We start from the raw sequence: 13084 nt of genomic DNA on the forward strand, positions 1-13084 counted from the left end.
CATTTTGAATACCATAACCAAGAATGCAGTTAGCATGGATGAAAACTGCCATGAGGGGGGTTTATAATTATCCTTGGACCTTGTATTTGTATTTCCTTTGCATACTGAATTACTGTTCCCATGCTAATTTTAATTGTCTGCTGAAAAGTTCTTAAGTTTACCATTGTAAGGTACTCATTTCAATTGGTATAATTTTTTAAAATTAGATCAGATTGATATACAGGTTTAAGTATTGCAGATAATTGGGTGTTTATTGTTACTGAAATGGACCTTCCATACTAGTAGAAGGAGCTTTATACAGAAGGAAAAAAAAGCTACAGAGTCCAAAATTTGCATGCTAAGGCTTGCAGAAATGGCATCAATACAAAGTGACAGAGCCCAGTGTTGTCTTGTATCCTTCCAAAACTTAAAATTCTGTAACCCTGACACTCCTCTATAGATAGATTAGAGTTACAGCAATACAAATTAACTTTCCAACACTCTAAGGCCTTTGCCCCAATACCCTTTCAACTAGCAAAAGCCTTTTGGAGACATGTGCCAAGCATTCCAGCAGCATTCACAATATTAAAAGCTTATATTGAACAATGAAGGGATTCACAGACCAAATCTGAGAGCTTAAGTTGCATAACCCTGTGCACAATCAAAAGTAAACTGTATATGTATGTTCTACAGATCCAGGGAATTCACCATGGACTTAAACAGTTTGTGTCTGAAGTAGACCATATGGTAGGGATTTTCTTCCTGTCATCAAAAGCAAGGAAGAAAGAATCTGGATTTAATTATTAAAATACACATAAATTACACATAAAATCAAGTCGGTTCACATAAATGAAGGAGGACCAAAGATTTTTGTTGGAGGAATCTGTTATACACCAGGATTTTTCACCAGTCATTAACAGCCTCCATAAAAGTAGAGTAACAATTCTGGGAGAAAGTAGAGCTAGGTTTATGTGCATAGCTACTCTAGGAAATAATATGATTCCTAGTTAAAATTATTCTAGGAATACTAATCATATTTAGTGGGTTTGTCTTTCACAATAAAAGAAGGACATTCAACAAGGTATAATTAGGACTAATTATTTTTGCAGACTAGCAGAGGATTAGACTGTTGATGACCTCCCTTTTCCATCATTTATCCACCTACTTGCTCCTAAATATAGTTTGAACTACCTTGCAAGACCTTTACAGAGTGCTTGAATTTGATTTCTGAGCACCAGAAAATTACGAGTTAAAATACTGGTGTCACCGTTAGGTCAGACATGACATACACACACATGATCAGGGTCCAAGAAAAAGTTTTTATTCTGCGTATTCTCCAGTTTATATACTCTTAACAAATCATGATCTTAAGTCATTAACTACATCACAATAACGTATTATATGAATTGGTGGAAAGCAATTAGCGTCAATATAATTGGCAAAAGTTTTACAGAAATATACAAAAATTTTTACAGAAATTTTTGTTAGACTACATGCATAAGTAAATGTGTATACACCTTTACTTATGCATGTAGTCTAAAAAAGTGTTCATGTATCTTTTCTAATCTGTTCCCATGCTGATGGCCTTGTCTTCTTCCTTGCTATGGATACACTCGAAAATCATCAATTGTTATTTCTTCTTGTAACTCAGCTTTGTTTGCAGGCCAGCTGTCAAGCCCCTCCATATACTGGTAAAAGTGTAAAGGGAAGCTGAGTTCATGTAGGGGTCTCAGTAAGACATACCCCAGTATTATATTTGTCAGCAATGTGGCATGGTCTTGCTCCACTACTCCTCACCATTTTCCTTTTTGACTGGATTTTCAGTACACAGTGGGCAAGTATGGCAGCAAAACAATCACTACCTGTTAGCAAACTGGTAAATGAATAGTTGGCTGAAACTGGAAAATACCGTTTTAGGGAGATTTGTGATTTCATCACAGTTATGATCTCTTAAAGCTGTATTAATCAAATAACTATCCATACAGTGAAAGAACTTGGAAAGACTGAGCAAGTAACTGTTAATGAATATGTGAAGTACTAAATGCACACGTCAGGTTCGGCAGACTAAAGGTACCAAACTTCGAAAAAGTAGGGGTTACATCGTTAAGGCGCCAGGACCTAACACAGAAGTAAAGGACCAGACACATCTTGTGTGGTGGAGGGGACGAGGAGCCCCAAGCCCGAGAGCTCCAGGAAAGAGATTTATGTGTATATTGAACCACATCAATGGCGTGGTGCAGCGCTTCCCGAAAAATACTTTTATTTCTTTTATTACAGGATGTGATAGACGTCATTTCTCAATTTTAATCACAAACCGCGCAGTTCAGGACGAACAGCCGGTTGCCGCGCGCTCGCTCTGGGCAGCAGCATCATAAACCTGGCGGCCACACCGGTGGCTTGTGCACGGTTATCCCACACAGTCGGCCTCCCCCCCGTGTCTCCCTCCTTCCCTCCCTCCTTCTTTCCACGCAGGCCGCCGCCCAAAGGCGCCGGGCCCCACCCCGGGCCGCGCCCTCCGGCGAAGCGGCAGTACCACACCCACCCCGCGGAGGGTCCCCGGCTGAGGGGGGCGGGCCACCACAGCCCGCAGCCAATCATCGGCACGGCTGGCGAAGACAAGCGGCAGCTGCAGCCAATGGCTGCCCGGCGGCTGCGCGCGGCGCGGCCCCGCCGGCGGAGGCGCGTTGGGGATTCCGGCCCGCCTGGCGCGGCAGGGCGGGGCGGGGGAAGTGGCGGACACGGAGCACCAATAGGCGTGCGGAGACGAGTGACAGGCAGGCAGCTCGCCCAATGGGAGGGCGGTGGCCGTTAAAGGGCCGGCGGCCCGGAGGGGAGCGCCGGGCGCAGGTGAGTCGCGCGCGCGGCCCCCGGGGACCGGGCGGGGCGGGCGGCGGGACCGGCCCAGGGATGGGGCGGCCGCTCCCCCCGCGGCGTGGGGGCAGCCCCCGCCGCCCTCGGGGGGTACAGCGGTGGGGCTCGTCGCCCTCGGCCCCTGGGGGGGATGAGGCGATTGCCCGCCGTCTTATCTCCCCACGGGGAGGTCCCGTTCCTATTTCTCCTTCTCCCGGGAAAGTCGCAGGGCCCCGCCGGCCGGAGAGGCCCTGGCTTGCGGCAGGGCCCACGGGCCTGTCTGTTCCCGGGGCCTCGGGCTGTGCTGGCCGGGCAGCCCGCCGTGCCCCCGCCTCCCTTTGTTGCCGCCTTGCTTTGCCTGCAGCGCTCTGGGTGGGACCGCGCTGAGCCTGGAGCCGCGGCCGAGCCCGCCCTGCCGCCTCCCAGGGCGCTTCCCGCGCGGGGACCAGGCCTCCTGTTCCCTGCGTGGCCGTGGCTCGTCCGGGGGAACGGGAGCTGCGGCCTGATACGTCTGTGCCTTCAATTGCCTCAATCCTCAGCTGCTTCCCATCTTCCGCGCTTTCTCCCTGCTTCGTTGAATTGTCCTTTTCGGTGCTGTCGGTTCCCTTCTGTGCCTGCTTTTTCGTTTGTGTACGCAGGCTTCTTCCAGGGCTGTGTTGGGTGATGTGTTGTGCAGCGTCCAGATGCTTCTGTAGTAAAATCCTTTGTACAAAAGCATAAGTTGCTCCAAGCCAGTGTAGCCGTCTCTTAGGAATCACAAAAAAGTTTTCTAGAAAGTCTTAAGCAGAAGATATTCAAGACCCTAATTTTGTTTAAGAAAACTTAGTGATAGTAGGTCCTTGTAATTTGATTTTTCTTTTTATTCAAGCATAAGCCCTAAAAGTTTGGTTTTTTTAATCAAGACATCATCTTTTGTAAAAAGTAATGATTTTCATAAAATTCAAGTTTGATGCTAGCAACAGTCTTCCACTCCTGGTGAGTGCATGGATTTTTTTGTTTGCCTCATTGTTTGTTTGGTGCCTTTACTAATTTTTTTTTTGTTGGTCCAACATGTGGTCAGACAATAAAAGTGTGAACAAAAGAGACAGAAAATGTAGAGGCAGAATGAGGATGCTTCTGTCTTTAACTATGCCAGAGGTACTCAGTGTATGCATATTCTGTCTGTTTGTGGAGTTTCCAGCTTAGTTTTACAGTACTTGTTTCTTTTGAACCCCAACAGTTTGTATTTCTTTTGTGCAGTGATGAGAGCCTTCTTGAGCACAGGTTGCTTTTGGCCTGACAGGCCCAAAGTCAAAGCTCCATCTTGCTGTCTTTTCTGGAAGACATTGAAGTCTTTATGTTGTCATCAGAATTGGGTTTTTTAGCCAGCACGTCATGTTTCTACCCAAACTGTCAAAGTATGCATTTTGCATTGCAGTTCTCCCCAGCTTCTTGTGCACCTCCTCACTGGCAGAGCATGGGAAACTGAAAAGTCCTTGGTTTAAAGTATGCACTGCTTAAGCACAACCAACACGTTGGTGTGTTGCCAACATTATTGGCAGACTAGTCCAAAACATAGCATTGTCCCAGCTACTAGGATGAGCAGTAATGCTATCCCAGCTGCTGAGGTTTGGAATATTGGTGGGTTTTTTTCCTGTAGCTATCTAGAAGGTGTACAAATCCTAGCTTATTTACATTCCCATCTCTTAGGTACTTTGAGTATGTAACAGCTCATTTTTCCTCATTAAAGAGTAATATCCTGGAGACCATCTGGCAGTGGCTAAAAACTGAATATCCCAAACCTCAGCTTTTGTTAGATAATAATGTTTTTTAGTTAGTACATCAGATAGATACACAGAGCCATCTTTGGGAGTAAATATACTGTTAAGACAATTCACTAACTCAGTTTATATTAATTAGAAAGGAATTGTCGTTAACAAAGCAATATGCTTTCAAAAAGGAAAGAGTTAAAGAGGCAGGATGTCCGTACCAGTTGGAAGTTGATAGTCATGAGTTTTAAAAAATATGTTTTGCTGATGTTTCACTGGGAAAGTCAGGGGTTTGTATCAGATGTGTTCTAGCAAAAGTTTTATTTAAAAGTCTAAAAGAAAACTTCACCTAGTAAAGGAATTTGATGCCAGTAGTTTCCAAGTTAGTATTGTCGTTCTTAAAGGTCATGTCCTTGGCTTATGGCATAAAATCCAAAACAGAATAGACATTTAACAAAGCATGGCTGGGGAGATCAGTCAAGTGATGCAGGGCACTGGTGCAAGGAGCAGGGGGCTGGCCCACAGGGTCATTTAAAACATTTGCATGTTTTAACTCTCAGCCTTCTCTAGAGCTAAGGAGAAAGCTTACCTGTCAGCATTTTCCATGTTGATGTACAATTGTATTTGGAAGCTGATGAAAATTTGGAAACCCAGTTTATTTTCTGTTTGTTTTTCTGTGTTTGTTGGCTATGAAAGAAAACATGGATGTGGAAAACTGCAAGTGAGCCACTTACTTACAGTCAATAGTATATCAGAGATGAAGAACAATGTCCAAACTATGAGACCTTATTCCCCAGGTGGGGAGTTGTAGTGCAGTGTGCTGATGTGTATGCTTTAATCAAGTTTAGGGAGAACAATAGGAGGAAAAATACTTAGTAATTTAAGAATCCTGTATAGGTGGGAGGGAGTTATTTAAGAATTAAGTCCTTTAGTTAGTAACAATTGAATCTATAATCTGGAAGCCATTTCCCTTCAGGTGGACCGATGTCTCTACTGCATGAACAGTGAACAAACAGCAGCTAGAAGCTGCATGTAGTGTATAGTGAGTCCCTGGCCCACTTGACTTAAAGCCTTTTAAACCTACCTGCAGTGGTAGGTAACATGGTACAAAAGTCTGTTCAAAATAATCCTAAATTGAACCTATTGCCAAGCAGTCTGTGAGCAAGAGCCATTTTTGATTCGTAGTCTTTTCTTCCACGATTTGGTGGGTTGTTTTGGGTTTTTTTTTTAATATAATCTGTTATTAATGCAGTAATAATATTCATTACTGTGTTAATAGTCCACTCACTCTCCACTTCTCTGCAGAGTTGCACACAGTCTGTCAGGTGAATTAGGGGGGTTTGTATTCTCTTCACCATCAGGCACAGGCCCAGCTGGTGCTGAGGGTAGAGCACTGGCTGACCTGTAGAGCTGCCATGGTATCTGACAGGAGATGTTCAGCAGCATGAGAAGGATGCAGGAGGGTTTTACCATGGGCATATAGGGACTTAAATCTATTTCCTGTTAAAATGTCTCTAATGAATGACATTTGTTTTAACTAGTAGTTATTTTGTGACATTCAACAGGATTGCTCCAGTTCTTTTATTTATGATTATGTTAAGTTAGAAGAACTTTGAAAATGTCAACTTTTCATATTAATTTACTTTTTTTTAATGAAAATGTTTTCTTATTTAAAATGTGTCTCAAAAATTTCAGTACCCTAAACATTTCATATGTTTGAAGTAATGATATAACAATTTTAGCTTCTTTTGTAATTAGTTGAGCGTTCAAACTGAAATGCATGTGTCAAATTTCAGTCTTAAGGAAATCCCGACTGACAAAACTCTTGAGAGCTGAAGGAAAATATCTGTAGTTTTGTAATGGAAATACCAAATCAACCTTAACAGTTTGTGACATGGATATATTAATATATCCATGGTTTTATGATTTATAGGAGATTAGAGGAAGTATCTATGACTACTTTGTATTGAAAGTTTAGCAAAATGGTTTTCCTTTATCAAATAAACAGTTAGTTCAAAATATGCATTCCTTAAATGATGACTTAGGAGTCAAGTTGTTAAATGAAAATATCTGGTGTATACCTTGGAGATTTATCTTGTTTGCTCTTTTTCTCTTAGGAAGCCTGACAAATAGAAAAATACAACAAAGTGAAGAGAAAATTCACTTCATGAGAACTGAGCTCTGCTTTCATTTGCTTTTAAATTTATTTGTATTAGTGGCTGATTAGTGTCAGATTATCTCTGTGGTCTGCTTGGTGAAATTACTAGGTTAAGTCTGGAAAAAATGAAACAGTTAAAAAGAAAAAGAAAAAGCAATTTTAGTGTTCAGGAAACTCAAACTCTCCTTAAGGAAATCAGAAAAAGGAGAGAAGTACTCTTTTCGAAGCAACTTAATACAACAATTAATGAGATGAAACGGAAAGCTTGGGAGGAAATAGCAGAGTGTGTCAATGCTGTAGGTGAAGGAGAGCAGAGAACAGGGACAGAAGTGAAAAGGCGATACCTTGACTGGAGAGCACTCATGAAGAGAAAACGTCTGAATGCAAACATCAAAGTAGTAGGTGCTGGGTTTCACCTTCCTTCATCCAATTTAGATGACTCTCTCAATGAAGACATGGATGAGAAAATGGGATTTGCAATTGAATCTAGTTTTGAGTGGCAAAATATCACTGACTTCAGAGAAGCCGGGGGATCTTTAACAGAAATCAAAGTGGAAGAGGAAGAGGAAGACCCGCAGAATTTTGAAGTGAGTGACTGATATACATGAGCTATGTGCAATATGGCCTTTGCTTCATTTCAGCATAAGGCGTTTTACTGTGTTTCTTCATAGCATCTGTTTCTGTTTTTTTCTGAACGTGTGAATTAAACTGTAGAAATAAATATAATTCAGAGACATGGTATTCAAATCTAGCAACTTGGAATTGTCTGTAAGGTCTTGGATGTTGATTACCGATTTGATATCCCTAAACTTTGAGTATGTCTTTGCACATGTATTTTCCATTTGCATGTGCCACAAATAAGAATTAGTTGCGTCAATGCAAGGAAAATACTCTGTTGAAGGAAACTGGTCATTTTAGTATTCAGAATGCCTCGATGGATGAACAGAGAAGTTCTCATCTTTAACAGGTACAGAAAGGTACAGAAAGAATCTGCAGGTACAGAAAGAAATAGAATACAGAAGGAAATAGGATACTGCTTGCATTTTTTGAAATGAACCTACAGGAGATAAAAACATTACTTGAATTAGTAATTAGTCAGTCAGCCTTTCCTCTCTGTCAGAATTTTAGTGTGAATTTGGCAAGCAGTCGTGGATTCTATAGACAAGTTGATACTCCTAGTAATACTGTGACCATCTTGGGATAGGCAACCAGCTGGAGTACAGTCAAATGTTGGGATAGTTTTGCTGTTCCTCTTTAAACACATAGTTCCCTTTTCCAGAAGGGGTACTCAAACAATTTTGTGTGGGGTATTTTATTGCTTTAGGTTTTTTTGGGGGGAGATTTTTTGTTGGGTTTTTTTTTTTTTGAGTGGGAGGAGTGGGGAGGCAACTCCTGTCTTAACTCCTGTGATATGTATGCTGGGAGAAAACCAGTGTAAGCTGTTAGATGGTAGTGAGACCTGCTGTCAGACAGTGCTGAAGGAACAGTGTATGTCTTCTCTAATGCTAGAAGACTGGCAGTGGCTCTCCTAGTCCTTAAGTTTTTCTGAACACTTGCCTTCCTCATATTGGGAGACAGTTTATCTCTTTTGTGCTATGAATTTGTAAGGGCTGTGATAATACACAAAATGTTACAGTCTGCTGAAAGCAGTGGTCTTCACCACCTCATCACAAATAGCTTTACAGCAAATGTGATAATACAAAATGGTTAAACAAGTCCTGCTTATTGACCCACTTAATAGTGTTGGGAGAGTTAGGAGCATGTGAAAAATGTCAGTGTTAAAAGTTTTTTAGGAATGGAATAGCCCAAGTTATTGAAGGTTAGGCTAGCTTACATAACACATAGCCTATGGATCCATCTGCTCTGATAAATAATTAGTCACAACAAATGCCTGGTGGCTTACATAAATGTCACTCAGCTCTATGAAAGGTAAGAACAACATATGGTCTTCTAGATCCAGTTTTTTATCAGTTGTTCTGAATTATCTGTAATAACTACTCTTCTATATTTTATGGATGTTTTTGTATGTTCACTGACAAGATTTTCCATTTTTCATTACCAGATATTAACTCGCTGATAAAGCCTGTTTCTCTTCTTGTAATGATAAAAAAATCTTCTGACGTAGCATGGTTATTTTACAACATATAAGTTAGACACTTCTGAATTGCTTTAAAGATGATGAAAAAAATGCACTGTGTTCTTTTCAGTCAAGTTATACATAACAAATTTGTTCTGGCATAAAGACTGGAATGTAATTCTTGTCTGTCGCATTCCTCTCTGCAGTTTCCTATTGAGGAAGAAGAAGAAATATTGTCATCAGTTCTACCAGATTCAAAAAAGGAAAATGATCTACCAGACTTCCCCCACATGGAAGAGTTTGGAAATCTGAGCTCTTCTCAAGCTAGGCTAGCCTATGAAGATTCTCACTTGCTTATAAATCTGGAGAAGCAAAAGGTGGAGTTGGAGAAGCAGCGACTGGACATCGAAGCTGAAAGGTTGCAAGTGGAGAAGGAGCGCCTGCAGATTGAGAAGGAGCGGTTGCGCCATGTTGACTTGGAGCGTGAGCGCCTGCAGATTGAGAAGGAGCGACTTCAGATAGAGTGGGAGAAACTCAGGCTAGAGACTCTGCATGCTGAAAAACCTGCCCTGGAAAATGACCTCACCCAAACTGAAAAACCCATCATGCAGCCTCTGGATCTAGAAACTGAAAAGTTAAAACTTGAAAAAGAACGTTTGCAGTTAGAGAAAGAGAGGCTGCAGTTCCTGAAGTTTGAGTCAGAGAAGCTGCAGATTGAGAAGGAGCGCCTGCAAGTGGAGAAGGAGCGCCTTCGAATTCAGAGAGAGGGTCACTTGCAGTGAACATCTCAGCTAAGGTGTCAACGTTAGTGTTTCGATGTTTCTAAATTAGAAGTAGTTCTTTCCTTGATACTGAAAGTGTCCTAGAGGCTTAACATTCTTCTGTTCAGAGTTGAATGTTGATGTTAAATTGAAAAAAAATGGTGCTCAATATGTCAGTGTGCCTACATAAATGATCTTACGTGTGAAATTGCTTTTTAGTGTATCAGAACTTACGTGTTATGTTCTCTTGTCTTCAGTATTGTGCTGTATTAGTTCGGTGTCCTCCTCTCACAGAGGCCTTGAGAAGAGTCCAGGCTGAACCTTGTACTTTTGTCACCGTACTAACAGGAAGGAAGGATCGGAATAAATCAGCTTGCTGTGAGGACATGGTACTGACAATATGGTAAAGAAGTATCATTTCGGCAGAAAACAGGAATACAGAGTCATTATGAGAGCAATTCATTAAATTTTATTCCCTCCCCCCCCTTTTTTTTTCTCCACCCCCATAATTGGGAAAAACAGTTGAAGAGTTATCTAGAAGTTAAAGTGCAAGTTAAATTCGTTGCAGTTGTGTTTACTGTTGTTCCATGGCTTGAACTGAATGGGAGTGCAGAAGATAGGTTTGAGTTTTTATGGTGGTTTTTTTTTTGGTTGACATATTCATATTAGGCAAAGTTACACATCAGCCATACATACTATGAGCTGGCCTGTTGGTTTCACCTCGCCATTAGTAATGCTGTATGGAGTAAAGCACCTGTGTTAGGATAGCACAGGGATTTACTGATTGATCAGACATGCTGTCTAATGAGTCTGTGATGACCCCCTGTAGGAACTTGCTAGACCTTGTTTGTTCTTGGAAGGCAGTAGCTGGTGATAGGAATCTCAGAAATGGAGACTGAGCTCAGCCTAAGAACCTCTGAGCTTGAACACTTCTGCACTCATTGCTGGTTCTGCCTGGCCAGTGCCAAAGTCACATCTGCAAGGCAGCCAGAAGAGGCTTCTGTTGCTCTCTATGTAATGTATTTTAATTAGACAAACAGAAATGGTCAGTGCTGAAGGCTGTTAGTATTTCTCATAGGCAATGTAGTCATATAACAGAAAAAAAAAGAAAAAGCCAAGGAAGGAAGCTTTCTATTATTTCATATATGTTTAAATCCCAACTGAGCCAGACTTCACCTTTCTCATCTTTCTGCAAGTAACCGTTGTGTTAACTCCATTGGAAATGTAGAACTGTGGGAATACTAAGTCTAAACATATGTTGAGTGACTTAGGTGAATTTGTGTGCAAGTAAATAATATTTATACCACTACAGGTTTACTTTTATTCTGCAAAGATTATTTTTTTATTACTGAAACAAGTGTGATTCTACAGTGGAAATAAATTTGACTACTACACTCCAAAATGGCTCTTGAGGCTTTCTTCACAGAGAAGCTAAGCTACATCTGAAGAGAAACCTGGATACTGAACACTGCAGCACCCCAGAGTTGCTGTGCCTATATTCCCTGTGTAGTCAGTCAGAAAGATTAGGCACCTCAGAGCTGGACTTAAATCACCTGGGACTTACTTGAGAAAGGAAGAAGGAAGGAGATACTAACCAGTTAGATAAAAATGCCCTGGGGAAAGTTTCCCTGAGTTTTTTCTTTCCAAATGTGGTGGGCTGACCTCAATGGGACGCCAGGTGCCCACCAATATTGCTCCATCACTCTTCAGCTGGATGAGAGAGACAATATAACAAAAGATTCATGGGTGGAGATAAGAGCAGGGAGAGATCACTCAGCAATTACAGTCATGGGCAAACTGGCTCGACTTGAGGAAATTAGTTTGCTATCAATCAGTTAAGGGTAGAGTAATGAGAAATAAAACCAAATCTTTAACCACCTATCGCACAGCATTCCCTTCTTCCCAGGCTTAACTTCACTCCTGGTTTTCTCTGCCTCTCCCTGCAAGGGGTGCAGGAGGATGGGGAATGGGGACTGCTGTCACTTCAGCACATGCTGTCTCTTCCCCTCCTTCCTCAAGGGGAGGAGTCCTCACACTCTTCCCCTGCTCCAGCATGAGTCTCATCACATGGGAGACAGTCCTCCATGGATTTTTGTAACAGGAGTCCTTCCCACAGGCAGCAGTTCTTACTGAAGTGTTCTGGTGTGGTTCCTACAGGGTGCAGTCCTTGAGGGACAGGCTGCTCCAATGTGGCTGCCCTGTGGAGTCTCAAGTCCTGCTAGCAAACCTGCTCCAGTGTGAGCTCCTCTCTCTCCACAGGTCCTGCAGGGAGCCTGTTCCTTCGGATGTCTCCATGTGCTTCAGCATGGGCTCCTCCATGAGCTGCAGGTGGATCTCTGCTCCCCCATGGGCTGCAGAGGAACCTCAGCTCCAGCACCTGAGGCACCTCCTGCCCCTCCTTGTGCATTGACCTTGGTGTCCAGGGCTTTTTTGCTTGGATATTGTCATTCTTCTCTGGCTGCATTTGCTTCTGTGCATTTCCCTCTTGTTAAATACATTATCCCAGTGTCACTAGCACCATCACTGATGGACTTGGCCATGGCCAGGGGCAAGTCCATCTTGGAGCCCCAGGGACTGGCTCTGTTGGACATGTGGACAACTTTTGGCAGCTTTTCTCAGAAACCACCCCTGTAGCCCCTCCTTCTACCAACACATTACCTCACAAATCCAATATACCAAAACAAAGGGACAAATTGGCAGCTCCCTGGTATGCATCATGCAAATTGATATTAAAGTAACTTTCTGTCATTTGGAGAAAATCTTTTCCTTTTAAAGCATGAAAGAGGCAAAATTCACGGAGTTAGTCAGGTGTCTAGTGCATAGGACATTGACCAAGATAGTGGGATAGCATGGATTTTATGACTGTGTGCCCTGAGGTGACCAGCTTTCTAGATAACTATTCTGACTGCCAAACAGGGTCAGAGTAGGAACAAGGGGCAACATTGCCAGCTCTACAAGAGGTAATGCCCAGAAGGACCAAACCAGGAGAGAGAGAACATTCCTATAATCTTACCTGGAAGATGTGTCTTGCCAGGGCGGAGCAGATGTGGATTCTGGCTCCTGTTTTGACAGGTAGTTGAGCTGTTGCTTGATACCAGTACTTCTGTCTTCATGAATTACTCCATTTATCCATTAGGATAATGATTTGTATTTTACATTTAATGACTTCAGAAGTGTACCCCAAGAGCATGAAAGGTTTTAGGGAAAAATAGGTAGATAAATCTGAACCATCTCTGAATTCTTAATTGTTTCAGAAATTTGAACACTTTTCCAAATGTTAATAGAGCTGTGTGTAAGTAATTATTTTTACTAACAACTGTTCAGCCTCCTAGGGAAATGATACATCTTTTGGTTATAGAAAACGTCTTGGAAAATATTGAATGATGAAATTAAGTATTGAGATAAATCATTGAAAATACAGTTTCAATATAAAATTTAGAGAAAATTACAGAGTTTAATTTGTCTATTTTATAGCTTGCTTTTTTCATAATGAAAATGCAGTCATTTTGTG

The 13084-nt window shown here is 42.0% G+C and overlaps 1 protein-coding gene across 3 annotated transcripts; it reads left to right on the plus strand.

The window, feature by feature from the left end:
- The first annotated feature begins 2701 nt into the window (after positions 1–2701).
- Positions 2702–10975, plus strand: MSANTD4 (Myb/SANT DNA binding domain containing 4 with coiled-coils). Of its 3 annotated transcripts, none has more exons than XM_071434174.1 (3): positions 2702–2826; positions 6695–7322; positions 9019–10975. In XM_071434174.1, exons 2-3 carry the CDS (start codon positions 6861–6863, stop codon positions 9592–9594), a joined length of 1038 nt encoding a protein of 345 aa, XP_071290275.1. In that variant the 5' UTR covers positions 2702–2826; positions 6695–6860; the 3' UTR covers positions 9595–10975. The 3 variants fall into 3 exon arrangements, with proteins under 3 accessions (XP_071290275.1, XP_071290276.1, XP_071290274.1); XM_071434175.1 differs by lacking the exon at positions 2702–2826 and adding an exon at positions 4084–4314; XM_071434173.1 differs by lacking the exon at positions 2702–2826 and having other exon boundaries at positions 4084–7322.
- The last annotated feature ends 2109 nt before the right edge of the window (positions 10976–13084 follow it).

Source organism: Agelaius tricolor, unplaced genomic scaffold (assembly GCF_023055355.1).
Source record: "Agelaius tricolor isolate 1412-34295 unplaced genomic scaffold, bAgeTri1.0.p SCAF_9, whole genome shotgun sequence".
NCBI lineage: Eukaryota > Metazoa > Chordata > Aves > Passeriformes > Icteridae > Agelaius > Agelaius tricolor.

What these genes read in the sequence shown, in the direction of transcription:
- MSANTD4 (XM_071434174.1), top strand. Translation starts at nt 6,861, where the DNA reads ATGAAACAGTTAAAAAGAAAAAGAAAAAGCAATTTTAGTGTTCAGGAA. An exon ending in AAGACCCGCAGAATTTTGAA is followed by an intron (nt 7,323 to 9,018) that starts GTGAGTGACTGA and finishes TCCTCTCTGCAG; the next exon opens with TTTCCTATTGAGGAAGAAGA.